This window comes from Macaca fascicularis, chromosome 4, assembly GCF_037993035.2.
Source record: "Macaca fascicularis isolate 582-1 chromosome 4, T2T-MFA8v1.1".
Lineage (NCBI taxonomy): Eukaryota > Metazoa > Chordata > Mammalia > Primates > Cercopithecidae > Macaca > Macaca fascicularis.
Window position 1 is genome coordinate 135,286,279 of NC_088378.1, and position 25,492 is coordinate 135,311,770.

Genomic DNA, 25,492 nt, shown 5'->3' on the forward strand with positions numbered 1-25,492 from the left:
CAGCCTGGGTGATAGAGTGAGACCCTGTCTCTAAAAAAAAAAAAAAAAAAAAAGGAAAATTAAAATTAAAACAAATGAATGCACATTACTTTATCAAGCCTCCTTTTATGGACACCTTGAGTTATTTCTCATACTTTGCTATTATAAACCATAATGAAATATGTAACTACGTATACTTTGGATATTTGTTGAATAAATTTCTGGTGGGCAGATTGCTGGGTGAAAGGAAAATGCATTTGTAACTTTGCCAGACCTTGCCGTGGGGTTGCACCACTTTACACTCCCAGAGGCTGTTCCTCTCAGCCTCTCCAGCAGATTATGTTATTAAACTTTTAAATTTTTGCCAAATTTATGGGTAAAAATTTTTGTCTCAGAATAACTTTAATTTGCACATTGGAAATAGTGAGTTCGTCTGAGCATCTTTTTCTTTCTCTGCTGCCCAGGGTGGAGTGCAGTGGCACAATCACGGCTCACTGCAGCCTCCAACTCTCAGGCTCAAGCGATCTTCCAACCTCAGCCTCCTGAATAGCTGGGGCTACAGGTGTAGCCCCACCAAGCCCAGCTAATTTTTAAAATTTTCGGTAAAGACAGGATCTCACCATGTTGTCCAGACTGGTGTCCAACTCCTGGGCTCAAGCGATCCTTCCACCTTGGCCTCCCAAAGTGCTGGGATTACAGGCATGAGCCACTGCGCCTTGGGCATCTTTTCGCATATTCAGGAGCCACTTGGCATTTCCTTTTATGTGGACTGTTTATTCATATCCTTTGCTCATTTTTTTTCTACTGGGTTTCTGGCCTTGTTCTTACTGGTTTCTTATTGCTGGCCTAGAGCTGGTGATAATATATCAGCGCTAAGCCTACTTTGTAACAGCATCTACACCGTCAGATTTTCAGCAGAAGGTTGTTAATGCTTTTCTTTCCTTTTCTTCAGTGTCTGCTGGTTTGTTTTTATGCGCACAACCTCTCTTGAGACAGGGGGAGCTGAGACAGATGGAAAGGGTGATGGGTGGCCAGGCACCAACTCTGGAGCACTCAGAGGCCCAGGAAAAGGTGTCAGTCGGGATCTCGGAGTAGTCTGGTCCCGCTCAGGAGAGCACAGCCGCTCTGATGGTGGCGCTACGGTTCCGGACCTGTGGGGCCTCCGCGGGGCCAAACAGCAGACCGAGACAGTATCTATCGGGGCCGGGAAGGTCACCCACCCCTAAACGGAGGCACCAGGCCCAGGAACACCCCATGGGCGGCCCCTTCCCATCCCATGTGCGGAGACTCACAGGGTCTTGCTCCTGGGCTCGGGACCATAAGAGAGGCAGCTGGTCCCGAGTTCAGGACTAGGGGTCCCCTTAGCTCCTCAGATCCTGCAGAATCCCACCTCTGCCCCAGTGGGAGCCAAGGCCTGGTCGCCAGAGGGGCTGTCCACCGGCAGGAGGCTGTGTGCAGGATCCACGCCTCCCAGGCTGGCGAGCGGGAAGCGCCCCGGGGTTGCGCTCGCGCGGGGCGGGCCCCTGCCCTGCCCCTAGCCCGCAGCGGCGCGAGTGGAACCGCATCCCGCTCTTTCGTTTTCGTTTCCCGGAAGGATAGCGATTACCGGAGCGCCTGGCGCCCCTGCCCGCCTGCGGGGGACCCGGGCGCACACGCCTTGGCGCTTCTCGAAAGACATTTCCTCCCACGCGACCTTCCAGTTCTCGGAGCCAGGTTAGGGGTTTGGGGGAGGAGGACTAGGAGCGCGGGCCTAGGGCCCCAGCAGCCACAGCCGGGGAAGCGCTCACGACAGAAAGCCGGTGGCTTCCTCACCTCCACCTGTAATGCAGGTAAGAGCCTGGCGGCTGAACACGCAGCGCGCACGCGGAGCCACCTGCTCCCTCATCCTTTCCCCACTATCCAGATTTCCAAACCTATTTTATCAGACCTTTTACCTGGCGGGAATCTCTCTTTCCAACACATTCCTAAACCTCACAACCATCCCACTCACCTCCCCTTCCACCTCCAGACGCGGGTCACCGCCCCTGACTCAGTGTCATACACAGCTCTGAAGGCATCACGCACAGCCCCTGCAGGCCCTTTCTGCAGCCCCCTTACCACTGGTCGTCCCTACACCAACCAAATGTGAGGTCCTTGGAAGTTCCTGCGCAAGCCGGGTCCTCACAGCTGGTGAACGCATTCTCTCGCAGGGAGCCCCTCTTTAGCAGCCCCTCCCCACTCGCCGGTTTCCTGGGAGCCTCGGAACTGCCCCCAGAGCTGGGGCCCCGTCCCACTCCAAGGCCTTTCTCCACTCGCTTCTCGCCAAGACCCATACCCGTTTATCAGACCCTTCCCTGGCCTCCATGCTGAAACCCAGGAGTCTGATCCTCAGCAGCTCCATGGCTGGCGTTTCCCACGCAGTTACAGCCCCGGAATTCCCCGCTCCTCTTACTTGGATGGGGATAGAGGAGTAGACAAAGAGCCTCCTGCAAGTCCTAGGCAAGTCCTAGGCAAGTCCTGTGACTTGAGCCCCTTCTCCAGCAAGGTAAGCTTTCCTTTCCCCGTTAGGAGGCAGCCCCTGAGGTCTGATTACTTGGGAAACAGCACCAAAGGGGGTCTGGCTGGAAATGAAGTGAGAACGACCCTGGAAGGTGTTGAATCCCCTTTCGCAGCAGCCAAGGCTTCTGGAGTTCTGCTGGCTCCGATCCAAATTCTTTCTCAGCAGATCGCTCTCCTGGGATCCCAAGACATGAATGTAAAGCTTTTGACAATCCTAGAGTGAAAAATGACTTGATGGAATTGGTTTCACTTTTCCTTTCCGTGCTGTGGCAGCCTGTGGCTGGGCATGAGCCCCAAGGAGCCTCCTATTCCTACAAAATCCTGCCACCTTCTTCATTTTCTCATCTGGATGGATGAACCCCCGTCATCTCTGGGGGCCAGGCTGATTGTTGAATTGTAAAGATACAGGCTTCCGGTGGTGAGACCTTAGGATTCAGAAATTTATCCTTTTTTCTCTTTTGAAAATGGTGTGTGTTTGTTCTGAGACGGAGCCTTGCTCTCTTGCCCAGGCTGGAGTGCAGTGGCGCAATCTTGGCTCACTCCAACTTCCGCTTCCTGGGTTCAAGTGATTCTCCCGCCTCAGCCTCCTGAGTAGCTGGGATTACAGGCGTCCATCACCACGCCTGGCTAATTTTTGTATTTTTTCGTAAAGACGGTGTTTCACATGTTAGTCAGGCTGGTCTCAAACTCCTGACCTCAAGTAATCCACCCGCCTCAGACTCCCAAAGTGTTGAGATTATAGGTGTGAGCCACTGCACCTGGCCTGTTTGTTTATTTCTGATTTAAGGTCTTTTGATACTGGCCTCTCAGGTTTCCTGTGTTGTCCTCACCAAGGATCCAGTGAGTATCCCTAGGCTCTCAGATATCAATCATACAAGTCTTGACAGGGGATCCCTCTTGGAGTTAGGCACATGCATGGAAAGCTTGAATTGGAAGGATGTCATTTATTGTGCCCACTGGGTACAAGATGTTGATGGTACTGGGTTGAAGATATACATGGTTCCTACCTTTAAGGTTGATGCAGTCTATTGGGAGAGATAAACACTCTTTCCCTTCCAAAAAAATTCTTAAGACATTTAAAGATGGCTGAGCCTTCACCAAGACGCTCTTCTTCTGTCCTGGTTTCTCTCTCTCTAGGAGGGAGAATTGGCTGGTTCTCCTATAAGCCCTGTGGCAGCCATGCCTCCCCTAGGCACCCACGTGCAAGCCAGATGTGAAGCTCAAATTAACCTGCTGGGTGAAAGGGGGATCTGCAAGCTGCCGGGAAGACTCCGTAAGTAGAGGGGAGGAGAAAAGCTGAGTTTTTAAAGGTAAATTTTTATTTTGTTTTAGATCCAGGGTCTTGCTCTGTTGCTTAGGCTAGAGTGCAGTGGTGTAATCACAGCTCATTGCAGCATCAACTTCGAGCTCCTAGGCTGAAGTAATCCTCCCACCTCAGCCTCCCCAATAGCTGGGACTACAGGCACACTGACTAATGTTAAAATTTTTAGTAGAAATGGAAATCTCACTATGTTGCCAAGGTTGGTCTTGAACTCTTGGGCTCAAGCTATCCTCTCACCTCTGCCTCTCAAAGTGCTGGGATTACGGGGCGTGAACCACTATACCTGGCCCTTAAAATTAATTTTTTTTTTTTAAATAAGAGACAGGGTCTGTCTATGTTGCCCAGGTTGTTCTCAAACTCCTGCGCTCAAGCAATCCTCCCATCTTGGCTTCCCGAAGTGCTGGGATTATAGGCACGAGCCACTGTGCCTGGCCAAGATTTTATATATATCTCATAACATAACTTTGTACCGCATAAATATATACAATTATTATTTATAATTTGTCAATTAAAAATTTAATTTTGGTCAGGTGCCAAAATTAAATTACCTTCCCTCTGTTTGCTGCTTCTTTGCTGAGTTTTCTTTAGCTTTTCCTTTGTGATGGAGTGTTGCTCTGTCACCCAGGCTGGAGTGCAGTGACATGACCTCAGCTCACTGCAACCTCCGCCTTCCTGGTTCAAGCTATTTTCCTGCCTCGGCCTCTCAAGTAGCTGGAACTACAGGTGTGCGCCACCATGCCTGGCTAATTTTTGTATTTTTTAGTAGAGATGGGGTTTCACCATATTTGCCAGGCTGGTCTCAAACTCCTGACCTCATGATCCACTTGCCTTGGTCTCCCAATGTGCTGGGATTACAGGTGTGGGCCATGTGCCCGGCCAAGGTTAGAAATTTTAACACAACTTCTAAGAAATACTTTCTAATAGTGAAGCTCAAGCACAAGACCCACAACTCTTCTCTGAGCCCTGGGAAATCCTATTTCCCTAAGACCAAACTTCTTAAGTTCAGAAGCTCACTAAATATCTACTGAATGAATGAATGCATGAATGACTCGGGATCTCTGTCAAGAACACCAGGACCTCCAAACAATGCAGGGTCACTTCTGTGGGCCCTTCTGAGATGGTCACCAGATATTCCTGCACACTTCTAGGGACAGGCATTTTATCATCCCCTCTTGAGGCAGCCTATTCTCTGGTTGCATAACTCAGGGTGCAGGTCATCGTGGCCTATTTTCTCCTAGATTAGAACTCCTGAGCTACCAGTTCTGTTGCCTTGGGTTAGATTTCCCCAGGAGCAAACCCTAAAATACTGGTGAGGAGTGGGGAGGAAAGACAAATAAGAGAAAGAAATCCCAGAGGTGTTCTTTTGGGCCAGTTAGCACCATGGGGTCTCTGGGGACAGTGAATCCTAAGTTATTCCAACCAATGGGTAAGGGGGTTATCCACTCACTTCCCTTCCATGACAGGACAAATGCTGTTTCCAGGGGTATTGGCTCTCCAGCATTTCCAAGCTACCCTGTACACTGGCTAAGGGCTTCCCGCAGCCAGAAAGAACCCAAGGCAGAGTCAGATGGGGCATTTGGCAGCCTTCAGAGTGCGGAGGTGAGAGGCAGTGCCTATGGGCAGGGCCCCAGCAGCGTCTTCTATACCTGTCATCTTAGATTCCATGACTCATATTTATTGGAACATCTGCAAATATTCAGACAATACAGTTCTGGCCCTTAGTAAATATCTGACAGTTTTAAAAGATAGGGGATGCCAAATGACTCATTTTCCTGTCAACAGCATCCCAAACAAGCCAACTGCTGACACAAAATGAGGGTTCAACTTTTCAGCCCTGTTGGGGGTGATCTCAGCCCAGTTTCCCAAATTTCTGGAAGCTGGATTTCCATCTCTGTCCATCTCGCTTGTTTATACCCCATCACCCACCCCATTCCCTCCCCTACCTCCAGCCTCCCTTTTAGCAGTCAGGACTGATTTGCCTCAGCAGGAAGTGAACAAACAAAACACATCTTGTTTAGCCTTGTGAGTTGACGCTAAGAGGAACACGGAAGTTATTTTCCTGCAGAGCTCACTGTTTTGGTGTTGATTTTCCTGACAAAGATGTGTAGTAAAGCAGTGGAAAGTCCACTCTGAGGACAACTGTGATGTCCAGGGTTGTGGCAAGGGACATGAGGTCTACTGGGATGGAGGAGTGGGATTCATGGAGATTCACAACTATGCTTCCCTGTATGGAAATGGGGAACAAAAGAGGATTCTCACCTCCCCATCCCTGGTCCACGGCCATGAGGGTCTGCCCAAGGCCAGAGTGAGTCAGGAGCTATGGGGGGGGATGCAGCTGCAGGGCAGGGACAGCTGGCAGTGCAGACTCTAGGACCACTTTCAGAACTGGGCTGATGTCACAGAGGAGTGAGTCTGGGAGGAGTTAATGTATCCTCAAGGGACAACTTGGGAGAATTTTGAGAGGAGGCAGTTCAGAGATGGTCACCACCATGGCCTCATTCAATGACAGAGAAACTGAGACTCCGGGAGGGCAAGGGTCATCTGTGATGCTAACGGCCAGACTAGGCCTCCAACCCAGGACTCTTACTTCTCGGTCCTGCATCTCTTCTTTTCCCTGGAGCTTATTCCCCAGAGAAAAGGTCTGTGAACTTCTCGCTTTGGATGCAGAGGAAATGAGACTTCTTTGTGTTTTGAAATTGACTTTCAAAGCTCCTAGCTGTAAATAAGCCACGGGAAGAGACGTAGAGTGCCGTGTCCTATATTCAGAATCACAGGGAGAGGGATAATACCTCTCTGTGACTCCCTGGAAGTGTAAAGCAGGAGAAATGGGCCTTTGGGAAGCTTGAACAGATTTCGGGTGCCCATGCTCAAGTTCACATCCTTCACGTGTGAGAGAGTTCCTGGGCACTTCATTTAATAGATCAGCGTTAACAATTGTGGCTTCCTGGTATTCCAGACCAGGGCTTTTCAGATTTTAATGTGCACATGAATCTCCTGGGAACCATGTTGAAATGCAGATTCTGGTTCAGCAGTAGGTCTGGGATGGGGACTGAGATTCTGGAGATTTCTAATAAACTCTGCAGAATCTAATAAACTCTGCAGAAGGTAATGCTGATGCTGCTGGTTTGAGAACCACATTTTATTTGTTTTCAAAATGCTGGTCAAGACTTACTAAGGAAGTGAAATCAACTTAGTGGACCAAGATAAATATTTTAAAAAATTGAAATAGAACAACACATCAGGGTGCATTATAAATAGTAAAGGTAGCTGAGATTTGTGACTACTTTGTTTAGGCTATTTATATATATATATGTGTGTGTGTGGGTACAAAATGTATTTGTTTACCATGGGTTGACGTCAAAACGGTTTGAGAAATGCTGCCCTAGATCATGGCATATGAGAAGCAGGAAACCAGAGGGATGTGGGTGTAAAACACCAGAGAGGTGGGGTGGAATGGGAGGATGGAGATTAAAAGCGAATGTTCTAATTCACTGGAACGTGTGAGTGTTGACAGTGACATCATCACCTGGCAATGAAAAGGAATATGGTGGTGAGGACCCAAACAAACAGATGGGGAATTGCAAAAACTATTAATATGAGGATAAAGAACCTCTCTCCTCCCTAAACACAAGGTCAGGGCTAGATCATATGCATCTTTGTGCAAATTGGAAAGACCCCTCCTTTGGGGAGAAGCCAATCAAAGTCCTGGCTGGATTTCACCTCCATCCTCCCATTCCCCTCCTCTGATGGTATCTTTGTGCAGTACACAATGTGAACTATATGCACTGGCCCCGCCCCCCACAGTGATGACCATAAAGCTTGGTGTGATTACCAAGAAAAGGATTATCGGCTAAGAATGGGGCCAAGTAGTGGGGTGACGGATTTAAGGGGTCTCTGGAGACACAATGACATACAATAAACTAAGGGCATGGTAATTGATAAGCCGTAGTCATCACGGCAGAGAAGCAAGCTAGTCTCTCTGTGTTCGGGCTGGGCTCAGCCAGTGAGGATGCTGATAATCAGCATAAAGGCCATGGTTTGAGTTTTCACTCTTGACTAGGCATTGTGATGGGCATACCGTATTTACTATCTGATTGAATATATTCAGTAGGCGTGGAGAGTAGCTTCTTTTGTTATCTCTGCCTTACATTTATGAAAAGTGGGCCTTAGGTGAATTATCTTGTCCAAAGCCACCCACCAGTAAAATGGTGGAGCTGGGATTCGAACTGGCATCCCTTAGACCCCACAGCTGCCATTTGCTTTGAGAAACTGCCTCTAGCCTCAGGTTATGATAGCTCCCGTTTTTAGCATACTGGCCAAGCACTTTAACTGTCTCTTGCATTCTTCCTGCAAGAGGATCCTGCAAGGTAGGGAAAAGCCAGCTGTTCATTCTGATTTGGTTGCTGAATGCTGGTCAGGTTCTGTGGCTCCTGGAGCTCACTAGACCCAGTAAAGTACAGGGGTGTGGTGGGAAGTGGTGGGAAATAGCTTTGGTCAGGTGGGGAGGGGCACTTTGAGGGGTCTTGAAACCAGGACAGAGGGGTTTTGACTTGATGGGCTTGATAGTTGGGAGCAATAGTTTCTTCAGCAAGAGAGTAAAAGGGATGCTGTGGGAAGAGAGGTCCAGTCGGGGTGGGAGTCAGGGGCTGGAGAAAGGGCAGGCAAGGAAGCCCTGGGGGTGACTCCACACTGCTTTGCTCAACTCACTTATTTAAGCAATTTATTTTTGTTGAGCAGTTACTACGTGCCAAGCATTGCTGTAGGGGCTGGAGAGACCACAGTGACTGAGACAGGCAAAGTCTGTGCCTCCTGGAGCTTACATTCTAGTTGGGGATTCAGGTGACTATGTAAAGAAGCACTATGTCCACAGATAAGGGCAGTGGAGATGATACAGCTGGGAGGTGGAGGGGAGCCCCCACATCTAGCTCTGTTCTGGAAGGAGGTAGGGGACACAGTGTTGACTCTTCAGGGAGACACCTGAGCCCTCCAATTGTGTCCTGGACAGGCAGCTCCTCTTGCTGCCCCAGCCAGGGGGCTCTGTCCATATCTGCCTTGGGAGCTGGGAGTCAGGAGCTGGCCAAGCTAGAAATCCTCAGTAAGGAGGCCACTGGGCCAGGAGAGTGAGGTGACAAGGTGACATTTGCCTGGAATCTTGAGAGACAAAGATGGTGAATGGGAAAGAAGTGAAAATGCAGTGGATTATTGCCAAGAGAGGGAGAGGCCGGGGGCCGATCTGCAGGGGAAGTCCCACATTCACCTTGGATTGGGAAGGGGAGTCCTAGTTGCTCTCATCCCGGCAACTAGGTCAGGGAGACTTCTTGAGGGTGATTGACGCCTTAGATAATACCCGCCAGGTGTTGGACCCTGTGCTACGCATTTTACACATATTACCTCATTGACATCTATAGCTCCGTGTATGTCAAAAAGCACATGCCACATGCCAGATGCTGCTCTTTAAATGGATTATCTCATAGCATCCTTGTGACAGCCCTGTGTGGACGGTACAGTTTTTTCCATCATCCTTGGTTTTACCGATGACGAAACTGAGGTACTGTCATTTAGGTCACATTATTTACAAGTGGCCTGGCAACATCATCTATGCTTTCTGTTGCTGTTGCATGTTTTTACTTTTTTTTTTTTGAGATGGAGTCTCACTCAGTCACCCGGGCTGGAGTGCAGTGGCACTATCATAGCTCATTGCAGCCTTGAGCTCCTGGGCTCAATCCCTCCCTCCTCAGCCTTCTGAGTAGCTGAGACTATAAGCATGCACCACCATGCCTGGCTAATTAAAAAAAATTTTTTTTGTAGAGTCAAGAGTCTAACTATGTTATCTAGGTTGGTCTCAAACTCCTAGGTTCAAATGATCCTCCCTCCTCTGCCTCCCAAACTGCAGGAATTACAGGCCTCAGCCACCACAACTGGCCAGGAATCACAGTTTTGAATTTTCAGGCTGACAGCCTCCAATATGGTGAACTAGGGGAACTACACAAAAAATATGAGTTCAGGTACAATGCAATTGGCGGTTGACCCCCTAGCCACAGAAGCCCTGGCTGGCTGTGGAGGCCTGCCCTCGATCCCTCAGGAATCTGCCCATCATGTGGCCTCCACATTTTACACTAAGTCAGCTTTCAGCATCTCATGTATCACCAGACTCATCTCCCAGCGAGGCTCCAAATTCCTATCTTCACCAGCAAGGCATCCTTTTCCCTGCACTCCTGCTATTAAATGATACCTTTTTTTTTTTTTTTTTTGAGACGGAGTCTCGCTCTGTCGCCCAGGCTGGAGTGCAGTGGCCTGATCTCAGCTCACTGCAAGCTCCGCCTCCCGGGTCTACGCCATTCTCCTGCCTCAGCCTCCGGAGTAGCTGGGACTACAGGCGCCCGCCACCTCGCCCGGCTAGTTTTTTGTATTTTTTAGTAGAGACGGGGTTTCACCGTGTTAGCCAGGATGGTCTTGATCTTGTGACCTCGTGATCCGCCCGTCTCGGCCTCCCAAAGTGCTGGGATTACAGGCTTGAGCCACCGCGCCCGGCCTAAATGATATCTTATTTTTCTCTGATGGTACCTTTCCCTGACTATTGAGGTGACATGTCTTGTCACATGCTTATTGGTGGATTTGCTGTGCTGCAGGGGATCTCACCTGGCAGCAATTTTGCTGCTCCCTTCCCCCTGGGGACATTTGGGCCGTGTCTGGAGACATTTTTAGTTGTTGGAACTAGGCTGGCGTTGAGTGGATAGTGACCAGGGTATTCCTAAACATCCTACAACACACAGGATAGGCCCTCACAGCAAAGAATTATCAGTCCCAAAGCATCAATAGTGCTGAGGCTGAGAAATCCTGCTTTGCTGGGATTGCTGGGAAGATTTTTTTTGTCTTTAAAAAAAATCAATTTACAGATGCTCTTGACAAGGCATTAACCTTTTATCTATCATCTGCATTGCAAATATTTCCCCGAAATCTATGTTCTTTTAGTTTTGTTTATGGTATCTTTTGCAGCAAATACAGAAAATTAATGTAGTCAAATGTGTGTTTCGTTTTTATTATAGCCTCTGTGTTTCCTGTCATGGTTGAGGTCCCCTCCGCTCTTATTAAGTGCATATGGTTTTTGATTTCTACTATATTAAGATTTGTATTGTTCTATTCTTTAGGCCTTTAATCTACCTACAATTGATTTTTGTGAATGTGAATGGTGGGAGGTTATCGGGAGAAACCCCACCCCCGATATTTATTGTGGGTTATTTTCTATTTCCTAAGTGTCTCAGCTGGTTTGAGAAATAAAGGGAAAGAGTACAAGAGAGAGAAATTTTAAAGCTGGGTGTCCGGGGGAGACGTCACACTTTGGCATGTTCTGTGATGCTCCCCAAGCCATAAAACCAGCAAGTTTTTATTAGCGATTTTCAAAAGAGGAGGGAGTGCATGAATAGGGTGTGGGTCACAGAGATCACATGCTTCACAAGGTAATAAAATATCACAAAGCAAGTGGAGGCAGCGCAAGATCACAGGACCACCAGATGGGGTGAAATTAAAATTGCTAATGAAGTTTCAGGCATGCATTGTTATTGGTAACATCTTATCAGGAGACAGGGTTTGAGAGCAAACAACCTGTCTGACCAAAATTTCTTAGGCAGGGGAATTTCCTTGTCCTAATAAGCCTGGGAGCACTACAGGAGACCGGGGCTTATTTCATCCCTTCGGCTTCGACCGACAGTAAAAGGAGGCCACCTTAAGGGGGCTGTCTATAGACCTACCCTCAGGGATGTTCTTTGCTGAGAAAAAGAATTCAGCGATATTTCTCCTATTTGCTTTTGAAAGAAGAGAAATATGGCTCTGTTCCGCCTGGCTCACTGGCAGTCAGGCTCCAAGTCTTTTCTCCCTTGCTCCCTGAAGATTGCTGTTATCTTGTTCTTTTTTCAAGGTGCCCAGATTTCACATGGTTCAAACACACATGCTCTACAAACAATTTGGCAGTTAATGCAATCATCACAGGGTCCCGAGGCGACATTCATCCTCCTCAGCTTACGAAGATGACGGGATTAAGAGATTAAAGTAAAGACAGGCATAGGAAATCACAAGGGTATTGATTGGGGAAGTGATAAGTGTCCATGAAATCGTCACAATTTATGTTCAGAGATTGCAGTAAAGACAGGTGTAAGAAATTATGAAAGTATTAATTTGGGGAACTAATAAATGTCCAGAAAATCTTCACAATTTATATTTGTGTTCTTCTGCCGTGGCTTCAGTCGGTCCCTCCGTTTGGGGTCCCTGACTTCCTGCAACAGGAGGTGAGGACCCAAATATATTTTTTTCCAGGGGGAGAATCAGGTTTTTTTTTTTTTTTTTTTTTTTCATATTAGATTAACTATCCTTTCCCTCTGAATTAAAATCCTACCTCTGTCATGTATTAACTTTACAAAATACACATACACACATTTCTATGCATGTGTGTGTGCATGAACACTTACTTACTCCTAGGATCCACCTTTTTTTCCCAGTAATACTTGCCAATCTTAGCATAAGACCTTTCAATCTTAGTTACATGGCTTTGTCATATGTAGTACCACAGAGGCTAGTTCTCACATGTATTCTTTCTTCCCGTCTTAAATCATTTTTTTGGCAATTTCAGACATTTACTTTTTTCTCTTATTTATTTTTAGGTCCCAAAATAGAAGTAAAGGAAACCCCTCCTCACTTTTAACCTGGGCTCTAGTGCCTTGCTTTCTGTTTTCTCGGCACCGTGAGCACTCCTCGCATGCCGTCAGGAGGACTGTCGTTAGAGTTACCGGTTGTGGGACTCCTCCCTCCTGCCAGCCTGGTTCTGTGCCATGTCCCTGGCCCTGCACGGTGACTGACACAAGCTGGTGCTCATTAGATATTGGCTGAATAAATGAACAGTGAAGGATGCAGATCTCCTTTGTTTTAAATGTTAAAATTAAGTTCATTTCTTGTGTTGCTTTGAGTATAAGGGAGCAGAGGCTGGTCTGGTCTTTGTCATTGCCAAGGTGTGGCCTTGGACCGTTGCTTCTCTCTTCTGCCTCAACTTTCTTACCTGTAGAACTGAACCCAGTAAGCTCTGAGTCTTTATACCAGTGCAGTCATAAAATAGGATGTAAATTTATGTATTTTTTTGAGACAGGATCTCACTCTGTCACCCAGGTTGGAGTGCAGTGGTGCAATGATGGTTCACTGTGACCTCCCAGGCTCAAGAGATCCTCCCACCTCAGCTTCCCAAGTAGCTGGGACCACAAGTGTGCATCACTATGCCCAGCTAAATTTTCTTTTTTGTATATTTGGAGAGACAAGGTTTTGCCAAGTTGCTCAGCCCGGTCTCGAACTCCTGGGATCAAGTGATCCACACACTTTGGCCTCCCAAAGTGCTGGGATTATGGGGGTGAGCCACTGCACTCAGTCTATTTTAAATATTTTTTGCCCACAAAGGCAAATGTGTCAAGGGCTCATAAAGTCATAATGTAGCCCTGCTAAACACCACCCAAAACTTGGCATTAGGAGCATAGCAGTCCCAGGCAGAGTGGAAACGTGGGGAGAATCAGCAGCCATTTGTCTGGCTACTGCCAGAAATAAAAACACATGCACTGAAGGTGAGTGTAGGAGGCTCCCTTGTCCCCTGGGCTGTTCCCTGAGCAAACCTGATTCCAAGTTGGCACAATGAAGCAGAAAAATTCAATAACCAGACATCCCAGCTGTGCCTCATGCTTCCTGTGTGAGTGTGGACCAGTCACTTAACCTCTGGGAGCCTCATTGCCTCATTTGGGAAATCATAACACCCCTTCCTTTTTCTTTTTTTAGACAGAGTCTCTCTCTGTCACCCAGACTGGAGTGCAGTGGCGCGATCTCGGCTCACTGCAAGCTCCGCCTCCAGGGTTCACGCCATTCTCCTGCCTCAGCCTCCCGAGTAGCTGGGACTGCAGGTGCCCGCCACCATGCCCGGCTAATTTTTGTATTTTTAGTAGAGATGGGGTTTCACCATGTTGGCCAGGATTGTCTCAATCTGCTGACCTCATGATCCACCTGCCTTGGCCTCCCAAAGTGCTGGGATTACAGGCATGAGCCACTGTGCCCGGCCAGTAACATCCCTTTCATTGGACTGTTCGGGCATTCAAGTAATCACTCAACATGTGTTTTTTGAGCACCTACTGTGTTCCAGGCACTGTTCTAGGTGCTGAATACACATAACATTGTGCCCCAGCACACCTAGTCCAGTGCCAGCACAAAGTAGGTTCTCGTTAAACACTTGTTGAATGAATGATTGGAAAACAGGTGGGGAGGAGGTACCAACAATAAATTAGTGAATACATGCATGATACATATATAATGATAAACACCAACATATGGTTCTATCCAGTGTAAAATGTCATTACAAAGAAGGTAAGGTGCTAGGAAGGAAACGAACAGGTGCCAGGGACAGAAGATGATGGGGGTTGGGAGCCAGGACAGGGGAGTATCTGCTCAGATGGAGTGCTCAGGGTAGGCTTCTTTGAGGAGGCCTATGGGGAGTGATGGGACTGGTTCTTGCTGGTTGCAGGCATCCAGCCCGCACTGTGGAGCAGGGAGGACGTGCTGCACTGGCTGCGCTGGGCAGAGCAGGAGTACTCTCTGCCATGCACCGCGGAGCACGGGTTCGAGATGAATGGACGCGCCCTCTGTATCCTCACCAAGGACGACTTCCGGCACCGCGCGCCCAGCTCAGGTCAGAAAGACTCACAGGTTTTCCTCTAAGTAGGAGCACTGGTAGGCCAGGACGGCCCAAATACCCCAGGGGGGTCCAGGGAGGGAGATGGAGGAGGTCTTCCTTGGGGAACCATGCTCATTTCCAGCACTGCAGATGCCCCTCTGCACACGCGTGTGTCTGGTGGGTCCTAGCTAGAGCAGGCCTTCGAGGCGAGGGAGTCCATTTGACCACGTGTTTTCAGAGCTGTAGGGGCCTGTTTTGCTGTCTCACTTTCTCTTCCCCCTATCTGTGGCCCTTGTCTCCTTTACCCACTTCCATCCTATTGCCTCCCACCCCCTACCCCTACTGAACAAAAAACCAACTAGAGAAAGATCAGATATTCATTCACACTGAGGTATAAATGGCTGGTAACAGCAAAAGCCTTAACTCTCAATATGACTTTTGATTTTAACCAGAAACTAGGTCTGAGGGCAAAGGAATGAACGTCAGATTATGGTGTTCCAGCAGCACGAAGTTTGTGGGGAGGGACTGGTGGTGGGAGGGAGGGTGGCCAGTGGTAGCGGGCAGCAGGGCCTTCCAGGAATCTCTAGAATTGCATTTGAGTCTTATTTGGCTTGTTTTCAGGTGGCTCTTATGTTTGTGCTGATTTGGTGTCTTTTTTTAAGAATTCGCTGATGTTTTCTGTGTACTCTGTCTTTTGGTCAAGCAGGCCCACAGTGTATGTGGCAAAGAGACGTTCTAAAATCTGCTGATTTGCCCCTTTTCTTCTTAACACGCACAGCCAGTCTCATGTCACATCCCAAGTTCTTTTTTTCTTTTTCTTTTTTTTTTTTTTTTTGAGACAGAGTCTCACTCTGTCGCCCAGGCTGGAGTGCAGTGGCGCGATCCTGGCTCACCGCAACCTCTGCCTCCCAGGTTCAAGCAATTCTCCTGCCTCAGCATCCTGAGTAGCTGGGATTACAGGCGCGCGCCACCATGCCTGGCTAATTTTGTATTTTTGGTAGAGATGGAGTTTCGCCATGTTGGCCAGGCTGGTCTCAAACTCCCAACCTCAGATGATTTGCCCACCTCGGCCTCCCAAAATGCTGGGATTACAGGCATGAGCCACCGCTCCTGGCTGACATCCCAAGTTCTATCACCCACTTCCCTCCACAAGCCTCCCACCCACTTCCCTCCTTGAGCCTCTTGTAGCAGCTGCTGGAACTTTCGTCCCTCTAAGAGTTTGGATTCAAGAGCTCTAGTGGGAGGTGAGGGGAAGGTAGGGACAGAGAGACAAGGCTTCCCCACAGCCCTAATGGTCCTGTGCCAAGGCAAAGCGGGGAAGCAGGTGAGCTTGGGGCTGGTCCCCTTCATGCCCTTGTTCATCTCTCCATCTTCCTACAAGCACTCCTGGTGCTCGAGTAACCACTCTCTACATTGTATCCCGGTGGGTGCCTGGGATCCCCAGGTTGGCTCTCTACCCATGGATCCCCTCTTTCCTGTCCTACTATCAGCACCTTAGTCCAAGGTATGAGTCAAGGGAAATTTCTGGGACCCTGGACACAGCCCAATTCTGTTTTTTTTTTCTTTTTGTAACAGGGTCTCACTCTATTGCCCAGACTAGAGTTTGGTGGTGTGAACACAGCTCACTTCAGCCTCAACCTCCTGGGTTCCAGTGATCCGCCTGCCTCAGCTTCCCAAGTAGCTGGGACCACAGACATGTGCCACCATACCCAGCTGATTTTTAAACTTTTTGTAGAGACAGGGTCTATCCATGTTGCCCAGGCTGGTCTCTAACTCCTGGGCTCAAGCAATCCTCCTGCCTTAGCCTCCTAAAGTGTTAGGATTACAGGTGTGATCCATCGCACCTGACCTTTCTTTTTTTCAACCATTTATTGAAGCGGCTACTAATTCTGCCTTTTAGGAAGAGGCTAAGACAGCTTTGCTCCTTGGAAGGCAGGGGCAGACTTTTTAAAAAGCTTGGAATCCCATGAGCCTTAGAACTGTCTCTGCCCCCAGAAACGTGAGGTACAGTGGTACAGTTTATGCACTGTGCACAAGCCCTCAGCCAAGGGTGTGTGCGGGGATTGAGAAGCAGCCTGACCTTGCAAGCTGCATGCCCTGGAGGCGGCCGCGTCTACTGGCAGGATAGGATGTCTTTCTAAAATTCATCCACCACGGGAGCAGCAGCGTCCCTGCCCATCGCCAGCCCAGCCTCCTGTTAGCTGCAGCAGGAACCCCTTTGCCAGCAGCATGAAGCTGTGACAGGACATGCCAGCCCTCACCCTGAGGCAGGTGGCTGCAGGGGGCCAAGGCTGACCCTCCCCACGTGGCCTGTTCAGCAGCCTGCCCTCCCTCCCACCCATGTCCAGGTGACGTCCTGTATGAGCTGCTCCAGTACATCAAGACTCAGCGGCGAGCCCTTGTGTGTGGGCCTTTTTTTGGAGGGGCCTTCAGGCTGAAGATGCCCACCCAGCACTCTCCAGTCTCCCTGGAAGGTGAGGAAGCTGTTTGTGGTGCTCTGAGTACCTCCCTCAAATCAGCCTCACTGGGAGGGCAGGACGTCCTCAAGGCAAAGCAATGAAGGAGGTGGCCAGTGTGGGCAAGCTCCCCTCCCTCCCCGCCCCCACCTCCTGTCTGGGGTGCTCCTGGCAGCCCTCCCTCTGTGCTGCACCCTCTGTGCTGCACCCTCCCTGCCTCCCACCTCCCCGTTTCTCTGCTCTCTCCAGCAAAGAGCTGTTGGTATCGTGTCTCAGTTTCCTCTCTGGAGCCCTCCATGGAAACCACTCTTGTCAGGGTCTCCAGAAACCTGAAAATAAGGATGTCCATGCCATGGCCATTCTCAGTCCTGATTTACTGTGGCCTCTCACAGCCTTCGACCCTGGGGGTCACCTCTTCTTCCCCCAAAACTCTTTCTTCCCTTGGCTTCCAGGACACCCCACTCACCTGGTCTCCTCTACCCCACTGGTGTCTCCTCGACCTCCTGGTTTCTACTCTTCTCGCCTGCTTCTAGAAGTTGGGGTACCCCAGGGTCAGAGGACCTCTCTGCTTCTCTATCTGCACTCAGATGCTGGGAAATCTCATCTGATCCTGGATCTTAAACACCATGTGGTGCCAATGATTCCAATATATGCCTCAGCCTCTCCAAATTCCAGATATGTGCACCCACGCTGCCTGCCCCACCCCTCTACTGGGGCATCTAGTAGGCATCTCAACCCCCACAGCCCCTAAACCAAATGCCTGATATCCTGCCCTTTTCGGTCTTCCCCAGCCCCACAAACCCCGCCTCCACACTTCCAATTGCTCAGATGTCATTTCTACCCCACCCCCACTCATCCCACTGTCCACAAATCCTGTCAGCCCTACCCTCAAATCTATCCAGAATCCAGCCTTTTCTCATTCCTCCCCTGCTGCCCCGTTCCAGTCCCCACTGCCTCTGGAGAACGTCCTCACTGGTCTCCTTGCTTCTGCTCTTGACCTCCTGTGATCTGTTCTCCACAGCGCAGGGAGATTCAGAAGTAGGTCACATCACTTTTCTGCTCGGCATCTTCCAGCGGCTCCCTTCTCACTCGGAGTCCAAGTGCAGTTCTTCTGCTGACTCCTGCCCCTGCCTTTCCCTTGCAGCCTTCTCTCTCTTGCTCCTGCTGCTCCAGTCACATGGGCTTTCTTGTTCATTGGACAAGCCTGAGATGCTCCTGCCCCAGGGCCTTTGCAATTACTGTTCCCTCTGCCTGGCATCCCCTCCCTGCTCTAGAAACCCACAGATCTCACTCCTCTACCTCCTTCGGGTCTGTTCAAATGCTACTGTCAGGGAGGCCTGAGCAGCCTCTCAAAAGTGGCAACTCCTGCTCCTTTCCCAGATCTCCCTCTCTGCCTTAGGGTGATTTATTTTGTTCTTCCCACATTGTATACTGTTTCTGTTTCCTTTTTATTTTAACTGTCCATCTCCCCTGCTCTCAATTAGCATAGAAGCTCCCTGAGGGCAGGGGCTTTTGGGGGCTCAGCGATATATCCTCAAGATTCTTAGAACAATGCCTGGTTCATAGAAGGCTCTCAATAAATACTTGGGCAAATGGAGAGGTGGGATACAGCGCCCCTGGGTTCTAGACCTGGCTCTGTCACTGCTTGGCTTTGCAGCCAGTTTCACAGATGGGGGAACAGGCTTGACAGATTGTTACTTGTGTGGGAGCTGGGGTTAGCACCTAGGCTGTCTGGCTCTCACCCACTGCCCCCCACTGCCTCCCTGACCTTCTAACCAGGGGCTGGACAGAGGAAGAGCATTAGGAGTGCTGCCCCACAGGGCTCCCAGGCTCACCATTGAGGGATTGAGTTGGGGAGGCTTGGGGCCCACTGCCTGCTACCACTGGTGCTCATCTGCTTGCAGAGGTGACTGGCCCTTCTCAGATGGACACCCGAAGTGGCCACCTGCTGCAGCCACCAGACCCAGGGCTTACCAGCTCCTTTGGCCATCTGGATGACCCTGGCCTGGCCAGGTGGACCCCTGGCAAGGAGGAGTCCCTCAACTTATGTCACTGTGCAGAGCTCACCTGCAGGACCCAGGAGGTCTGTGCCTTCCCTGCGATGCCACAGGCCCCCATTGACGGCAGGATCGCTGGTGAGTGGGAGGCTGCTCCTCTGGCCATGGGAAGGTGCCCTGAGTCTGAGTCCCAGCGTCACGAGTGATAAGGACAGGGCTATTTTGACCTGGTGATGGGAGGTCTGTGGCTGGGGGATTTCGGAGTCCTGCATGACAGGACAGCATGACTGTCCTGTGTGCTGGCCACAATCTGGTTACAGCGGGCAGTGATACCTGGGATCACCAAGCCTCACCCTGTCTCCCACAGAGGGACAATTTACCAGTCATATTCTGACACTCACATTAGCATGGAGTGCCACACCTGCCTTTTAAAACTTTATCTATTTTAAAATAATTGAGCATTCGTTATGTGCCAGGCATGGTTCCCAGGCCCTTATTTAATTCTACAATGGCCTTTTGAGTTTGGTACTATTATTAGCCCCATTTCACAGATATGGAAATTGAGACACAGAAAGGTTAAGTAACTTCTCCAAGATCACACAGCACTGGTAGAGTTGGGATGTGAACCCAGGCAGTCTGGCTCCAGAGCCTGAGTGCTAACCAAATGATACACTTCCTCTCTGCATTCATTGTTAAAGGATTAGCAGGCAGACAACCTGACAGACTGACAGGTAAGCTGAAGGGTGTTTTTCTAGTCATAATATTTACACTGCATTTCTTCTTCTTCTTTTTTTTTTTTTTTCCAACTTTTAGGTTCAGGGGGTACATGTGCAGGTTTGTTACATGGGTAAATTGCGTGCCACTGAGCTTTGGTGTATGAATAATCCTGTCACCAAGATACTGAGCATAGTACCTGATATGTAGTTTTTCTTTTCTTTTTTTTTTTTTTAAGATGGGAGTCTGGTTCTTTTGCCCAGGCTGGAGTGCAGTGGCAAAATCTCAACTCACTGCATCCTCTGCCTCCCGGGTTCAAGCAATTCTGCTGCCTCAGCTTCCCAGGTAGCTGGGATTATAGGCGCCCGCCACCACACCCGGCTAATTTTTGTTTTATTAGTAGAGACAGGGTTTCACCATGTTGGCCACAGGCTGGTCTCAAACTCCTGACCTCAGGTGATCCACCCACCTCAGCCTCCTTTGGCGCTGGGATTACAGGCGTGAGCCACCGCACCCAGCCTGTGATAGGTAGTTTTTCTGCCCTGGCTCTTCCCCTGTAGTGGTCCCCAGTGCCCAGAGTCTATCGTTCCCATCGTTATGTCCACACATTTATTCTATGAAGCCACAGAGTGGGCAGAAGCCTGGCTTTTGGGTTGGAAATGACTAGAAGTCACTAAAAAACAATGATTGGCCCAAAACATAGAAATGATGAATACTTGAGGTGATGGTGTCCTGAATACCCTGACTTGATCATTACACATTCTATGCATGCAACAAGATCTCACATGTACACCAGAAATACGTACAAATATTATGTATCAATAAAACACACAATGATTCACAATAATTGGATTTTTTTTTTTTTTTTTTAAAGAGACTGAGTCTCACTCTGTCGCCCAGGCTGGAGTGCAGTGATGCAACCATAGCTCACTGCTGCCTCAAATTCCTGGGCTCAAGGAATCCTCCCACTTCAGCCTCTTGCAATTACTGTATTCTTCAATTATAATGCTTAACATTCTTCGTGCACTTACACTATCCCAGGCACTGTGCTGAAGGTTTTGTGGTCTGTTATGTTACCTAATTCCCTCACCACCCCATACCAGGAAACTGGCTCAGAGGCGGTTGTGTAACTTGCCTGCAATGACCCAGCCGACAGGCCCAGGTCCTGGGATTCAAGATCACACAGTTGCTCCCAGATGCCCACTTACCCTCCCAATGGCATGCTTGGTTTTCCTGAACTTCACCATTAGGGAACTTGAAGGGGTGGATGTTATAATTAATAGAAGTCCAGGGGGCTAAGTGGGCCAGGGGCAGAGAGGGACCTGCGGTCAGGGGCCTGGCCACTCGGCCTGTGGGCCCAGCACCTACCCTCACGTGGCTCTGATGTCGGGTGGAGCCGGTCAGACTCCCCGCTTTGCCTGCCACTTAGGAGCTGGGCAACGTTAGACACCTCTGCACCTCTGAGCCCATTTCCTCACCTCTTCCTGGGGATAAAGGTAGCCACTTCCCAGACTCATGAGACAATGCATGAGGAGCCCCGTTAGTGGCCGTTTCTGTGGATACCATCATTTTCACCATTCTGCTGGTGCTCCCAGGGCTCTGGCCAGGAGGCCTCCAAGAGCGCCTTTCTAACACCTGTCCTCACAGCTCCAGTAAAGCTGCCTGCACTCCCTGTGCTAAATTGCAGACTGCCGGCTGCTGTGGGAATACGTGTATCAGCTGCTCCTTGACCCCCGGTATGAGCCCTACATCAGGTGGGAAGACAAGGACGCCAAGATCTTCCGAGTTGTGGATCCAAATGGGCTCGCCAGACTCTGGGGAAATCACAAGGTGAGCCTTGGCCGGCAGGATGGTCTCGACGTAACCAGAAGGCGACAGAGTTGGGAGTCAGAGTGAACCGCTAGCACTATGGGACAATCATCAGCTGATGGCGCCTTCACCAGCAGCCCCAGAAGTGTCAGGATAACTTTATTTGGGGAGCTATTGAGGGACAGGCAGTTACCTCTTATGGACGGGGAATGTCTCTGAAACTGAACAATTGTGTCTTCTCATTGCTTAATCTTACCTTTGCTTAGCATTTTAGCCTTTAGAAGCATGTTTACATGAACTGCACAGTTAGGCCAGATGAGGAAGCTGCTTTCCTGCGGGGAGCTGGACAGAAACCCAGGTCTCAGGCCCAACAGGAGCATCCGATGTCAGGGCTGGAAAGGCCTGGGGATGACTGAGGCCAGCATTCCCATGAGGAGGAATGCCTGTACCTAAATGGGCGTCTGCAAGATGATTTTAGGTGGTTTAATATCCTTATAATTATTTATTTTTGAATTAGGATTACAAAATGTATCTACCGTGACTATCTCATGATTTATAGCAGTGATATAAGGAATGTAGCCTTTTAAAATAAATAGATTTCTTTAAGTAAAAAAATCTTTTAAAGAAAACTATTAATGATAATGATAATCATCAATTTATAGCCTTTCCTAAGATGTAATAGTGCCTGATTGCCAGGCATTGCCCTGAGAGCTCCACTTGTATTAATTCATTTAATTATCATACCAACCTCATAAGAGGTTTTATCAAATGTGGAGACTGGGGCTCAGTGAGGGCTAACAACTTGCCCCAAATTTACCCATCCCCTGCTATGTAAGAGGCAGAGCAGGGACTTGAACCCAGGCTGTGGGTTCAAGAGCTAAGAGCAATATTCTATTACTCTTAGCAGTGCTGGTGGCTGGAAGGATGCAGATGACTAAAGTTCAGTGGATGTATTGGTCTAATCCTCGTATAGAACAGGGAGGAAAACAGGCCCAGAGAGCACCAGTTCCATTTAATGAGCACATACTACATGCCATACACTGTGCTAATTGCCTTCATGGATTAGCTATTTTTTTTTTTTTTTTTTTTTTTTTGAGACGGAGTCTCGCTCTGTCGCCCAGGCTGGAGTGCAGTGGCGCGATCTCGGCTCACTGCAAGCTCCGCCTCCCGGGTTCACGCCATTCTCCTGCCTCAGCCTCCTGAGTAGCTGGGACTACAAGCGCCCACAACCGCGCCCGGCTAATTTTTTGTATTTTTAGTAGAGACGGGGTTTCACCGTGGTCTCCATCTCCTGACCTTGTGATCCGCCCGCCTCGGCCTCCCAAAGCGCTGGGATTACAGGCGTGAGCCACCGCGCCCGGCCTGGATTAGCTATTAATAATTTAATCCTCGACCTGTGCGATGGGTGTTCTTCTCATTATGTAGCTGGGGAAGCAGACTCAGAGAGGTCCAGAAACTTGTCCAAGGTGACACAGCTGCCAAGCGCTGGAGCTGGGGCTGAAATCTATGCCAAACCCCAGGCTCTTTGGCCCTACCTCATACTGCCTATCCCCGAGAGAGAAATAAATGACTTGGCCAAAGTCATCCAGGGTGTGGCCTGGCAAGGCCATCCATGCCACCCCACCATGCTGTCTCTCTGATTGCATTTCCTGCAAATATATCTATATCTATATCTGTATCTATAGAACAAATATATATTTGTTTATATATATTTGTTACTGTTGTGACATTTGCTATTTAAAAGTAACATGCAGTTCACTCCCACACTATGTTCTCAGCCAAGTAGGCAAGAGAACGCTTCTTTCCTTCCTTCCTTCCTCCCTCCCTCCCTCCTTCTTTCCTTCCTTCCTTCCTTCCTTCCTTCCTTCCTTCCTTCCTTCCTCCCTCCCTCCCTCCCTCACTCCTTTCTTCCTTCCTTTCTTTCTCTTTCTTTCTTTCTTTCTTTCTTTCTTTCTTTCTTTCTTTCTTTTTCTTTTTCTTTCTTTCTTTCTTTCTTTTTCTTTCTCTCTCTTTCTTTCTTCTTTCTTTTTGTGATGGAGTCTCACTTTATTGCCCAGACTGTAGTGCAGTGACACGACCTCAGCTCACTGCAACTTCTGCCTCCCAGGTTCAAGGGATTCTCCTGCCTCAGCCTCCCGAGTAGCTGGGACTACAGGCATGCACCACCACACCTGGCTAATTTTTGTATTTTTAGTGGAGACAGAGTTTCACTATGTTGGCCAGGCTGGTCTCAAACTCCTGACCTCAAGTGACCTGCCCACCTAGGCCTCCCAAACTGTTGGGATTACAGGAATGAGCCACCCTGCCCAGCCCCATCATTTCTTCCCCAACCTTCCCCCTCCTTCCAAACTCAAGTGAGCACTCATAAATCCTCACAGATCCCTGGAATGAGAGGCTTAAGAAGCTGTCCAGTCCACCCCGCTCCCTTACAGGGTGGAAAGTGAGGCCTGGAAGGAGTGGGACATGGAGAGCAGGGCTGATGTGGGGGCTGCTTTGCTTTCCAGAACCGGGTGAACATGACCTATGAGAAAATGTCTCGTGCCCTGCGCCACTATTATAAGCTTAATATCATTAAGAAGGAACCGGGGCAGAAGCTCCTGTTCAGGTGAGTAGCCTAGGGGATGCGGTGAAAGGGGGACGCAGAACTGGGGTTGGGTGGGCTGAAATCCCCCTGCAACTGGGGCAGGAGATGATTTGCAGTTGGGGCCTGAATTCTAGATTTCTAAAGACTCCGGGAAAGATGAGCCAGGACAAGGACAGCCACCTGGAGCCGCCGGAGAGCCACGAGCAGGACAGAATGGAGTTCAAGGACGAGAGGCCAGAAATCTCTCCGTGAGGGGCAGGTGGACTCCAGGCACCCGGTACCGATGGGGCAGGGACCGAGTCTCCTTTGAAGGCAGCCTCCTCCTCCCAGCAGAGCAGCAGGATCCCCAGCTAGACTCTATACCCACAGGATTACAGCCATTGCTTGGGAGGGCTGGGAGGCCTCCCATCCAGGACACTGGGGGCAGGAGGGTCATCTTTTGGGCAGGGCGATCCTGGGGCTAAACGGGGTACAGGGGAGTGTTCTCTCTCCTGCTGCAGCCCCGGGAGAGGAAGCCAGGCACCGGTAGAGCATCCAGCCCCACCCCTGTAAATGGAATTTCCAGGATGAAGGGAACGAGGTCCCTCAGTGAGCCTCAGATTTCCTCACCTGCTCCTGAAAACCCCGCGCTCAGGGGCTGATGCAGGAAATGGGAAAAGTGTCAGTGCTTTGAGGCAGCACGAACAGCCTCCGTAATAATAAAAACAATGCTAGCTGACGTTTCTTTCTTTTTTCTTTTTTTTTGAGACAGTCTTGCGCTGTCACCCAGGCTGGAGTGCAGTGGCACGATCTCGGCTCACTGCAACTTCTGCCTCCTGAGTTCAAGAGATTCTCGTGCCTCAGCCTCCCGAGTAGCTGGGATTACAGCTGCCCACCACCACCCCCAGCTAACTTTTGTATTTTTAGTAGAGACACAGGGTTTCACCATGTTGGCCAGGCTTGTCTCGAACTTGCGACCTCAGGTGATCCTCTTGCCTCAGCCTCCCAAAGTGCTGGGATTACAGGCGTGAGCCACTGTGTCCAGTCGATGTTTCTTAAGTGTTTGCTATGTGCCAGGCCTTGTGCTAAGGGCCTCTCGGATATCTTATCTCGTTTAATTCACTCGGCACCTCCCTCGGGCTTGAAGGTGAGGACACTGAGGGAGAGGCCTGCGGAGCTGGCCTGCCTCTCCAGAACCCAGGGCTTCGACCTGTTTTCTTTCAGCACCTCTGACTGTATGTGGGCGCTTCTTAACCAGGCCCCGGCCCCACCTGTCTGCTTGTGGCATCTTCACTGAATAGTCCATTTCACTTGGCCCAGCCCCCTCATCCTCAGTTTTCAGTGACTATGGCCCAGTGAAGACTGCCCCCCGTACCCCCGTACCTGTGGCTTCCTATGCTCCTGTCCCTGTATCTGCTGTGGGAC

General features: G+C 49.6%; 1 protein-coding gene across 8 annotated transcripts; it reads left to right on the top strand.

The window, feature by feature from the left end:
- The first annotated feature begins 1,487 nt into the window (after positions 1 to 1,487).
- Positions 1,488 to 24,806, top strand: ETV7 (ETS variant transcription factor 7). 8 transcript variants are annotated; one of them, XM_074038236.1, is made up of 9 exons: positions 1,488 to 1,808; positions 3,655 to 3,790; positions 14,379 to 14,543; positions 16,877 to 17,002; positions 18,889 to 19,119; positions 21,383 to 21,525; positions 24,009 to 24,109; positions 24,223 to 24,365; positions 24,589 to 24,806. In XM_074038236.1, exons 1-8 carry the CDS (start codon positions 1,803 to 1,805, stop codon positions 24,338 to 24,340), a joined length of 1,026 nt encoding a protein of 341 aa, XP_073894337.1. In that variant the 5' UTR covers positions 1,488 to 1,802; the 3' UTR covers positions 24,341 to 24,365; positions 24,589 to 24,806. The 8 variants fall into 8 exon arrangements, with proteins under 8 accessions (XP_073894337.1, XP_005553228.3, XP_045246686.2 ...); XM_005553171.5 differs by having other exon boundaries at positions 24,223 to 24,806; XM_045390751.2 differs by lacking the exon at positions 3,655 to 3,790.
- The last annotated feature ends 686 nt before the right edge of the window (positions 24,807 to 25,492 follow it).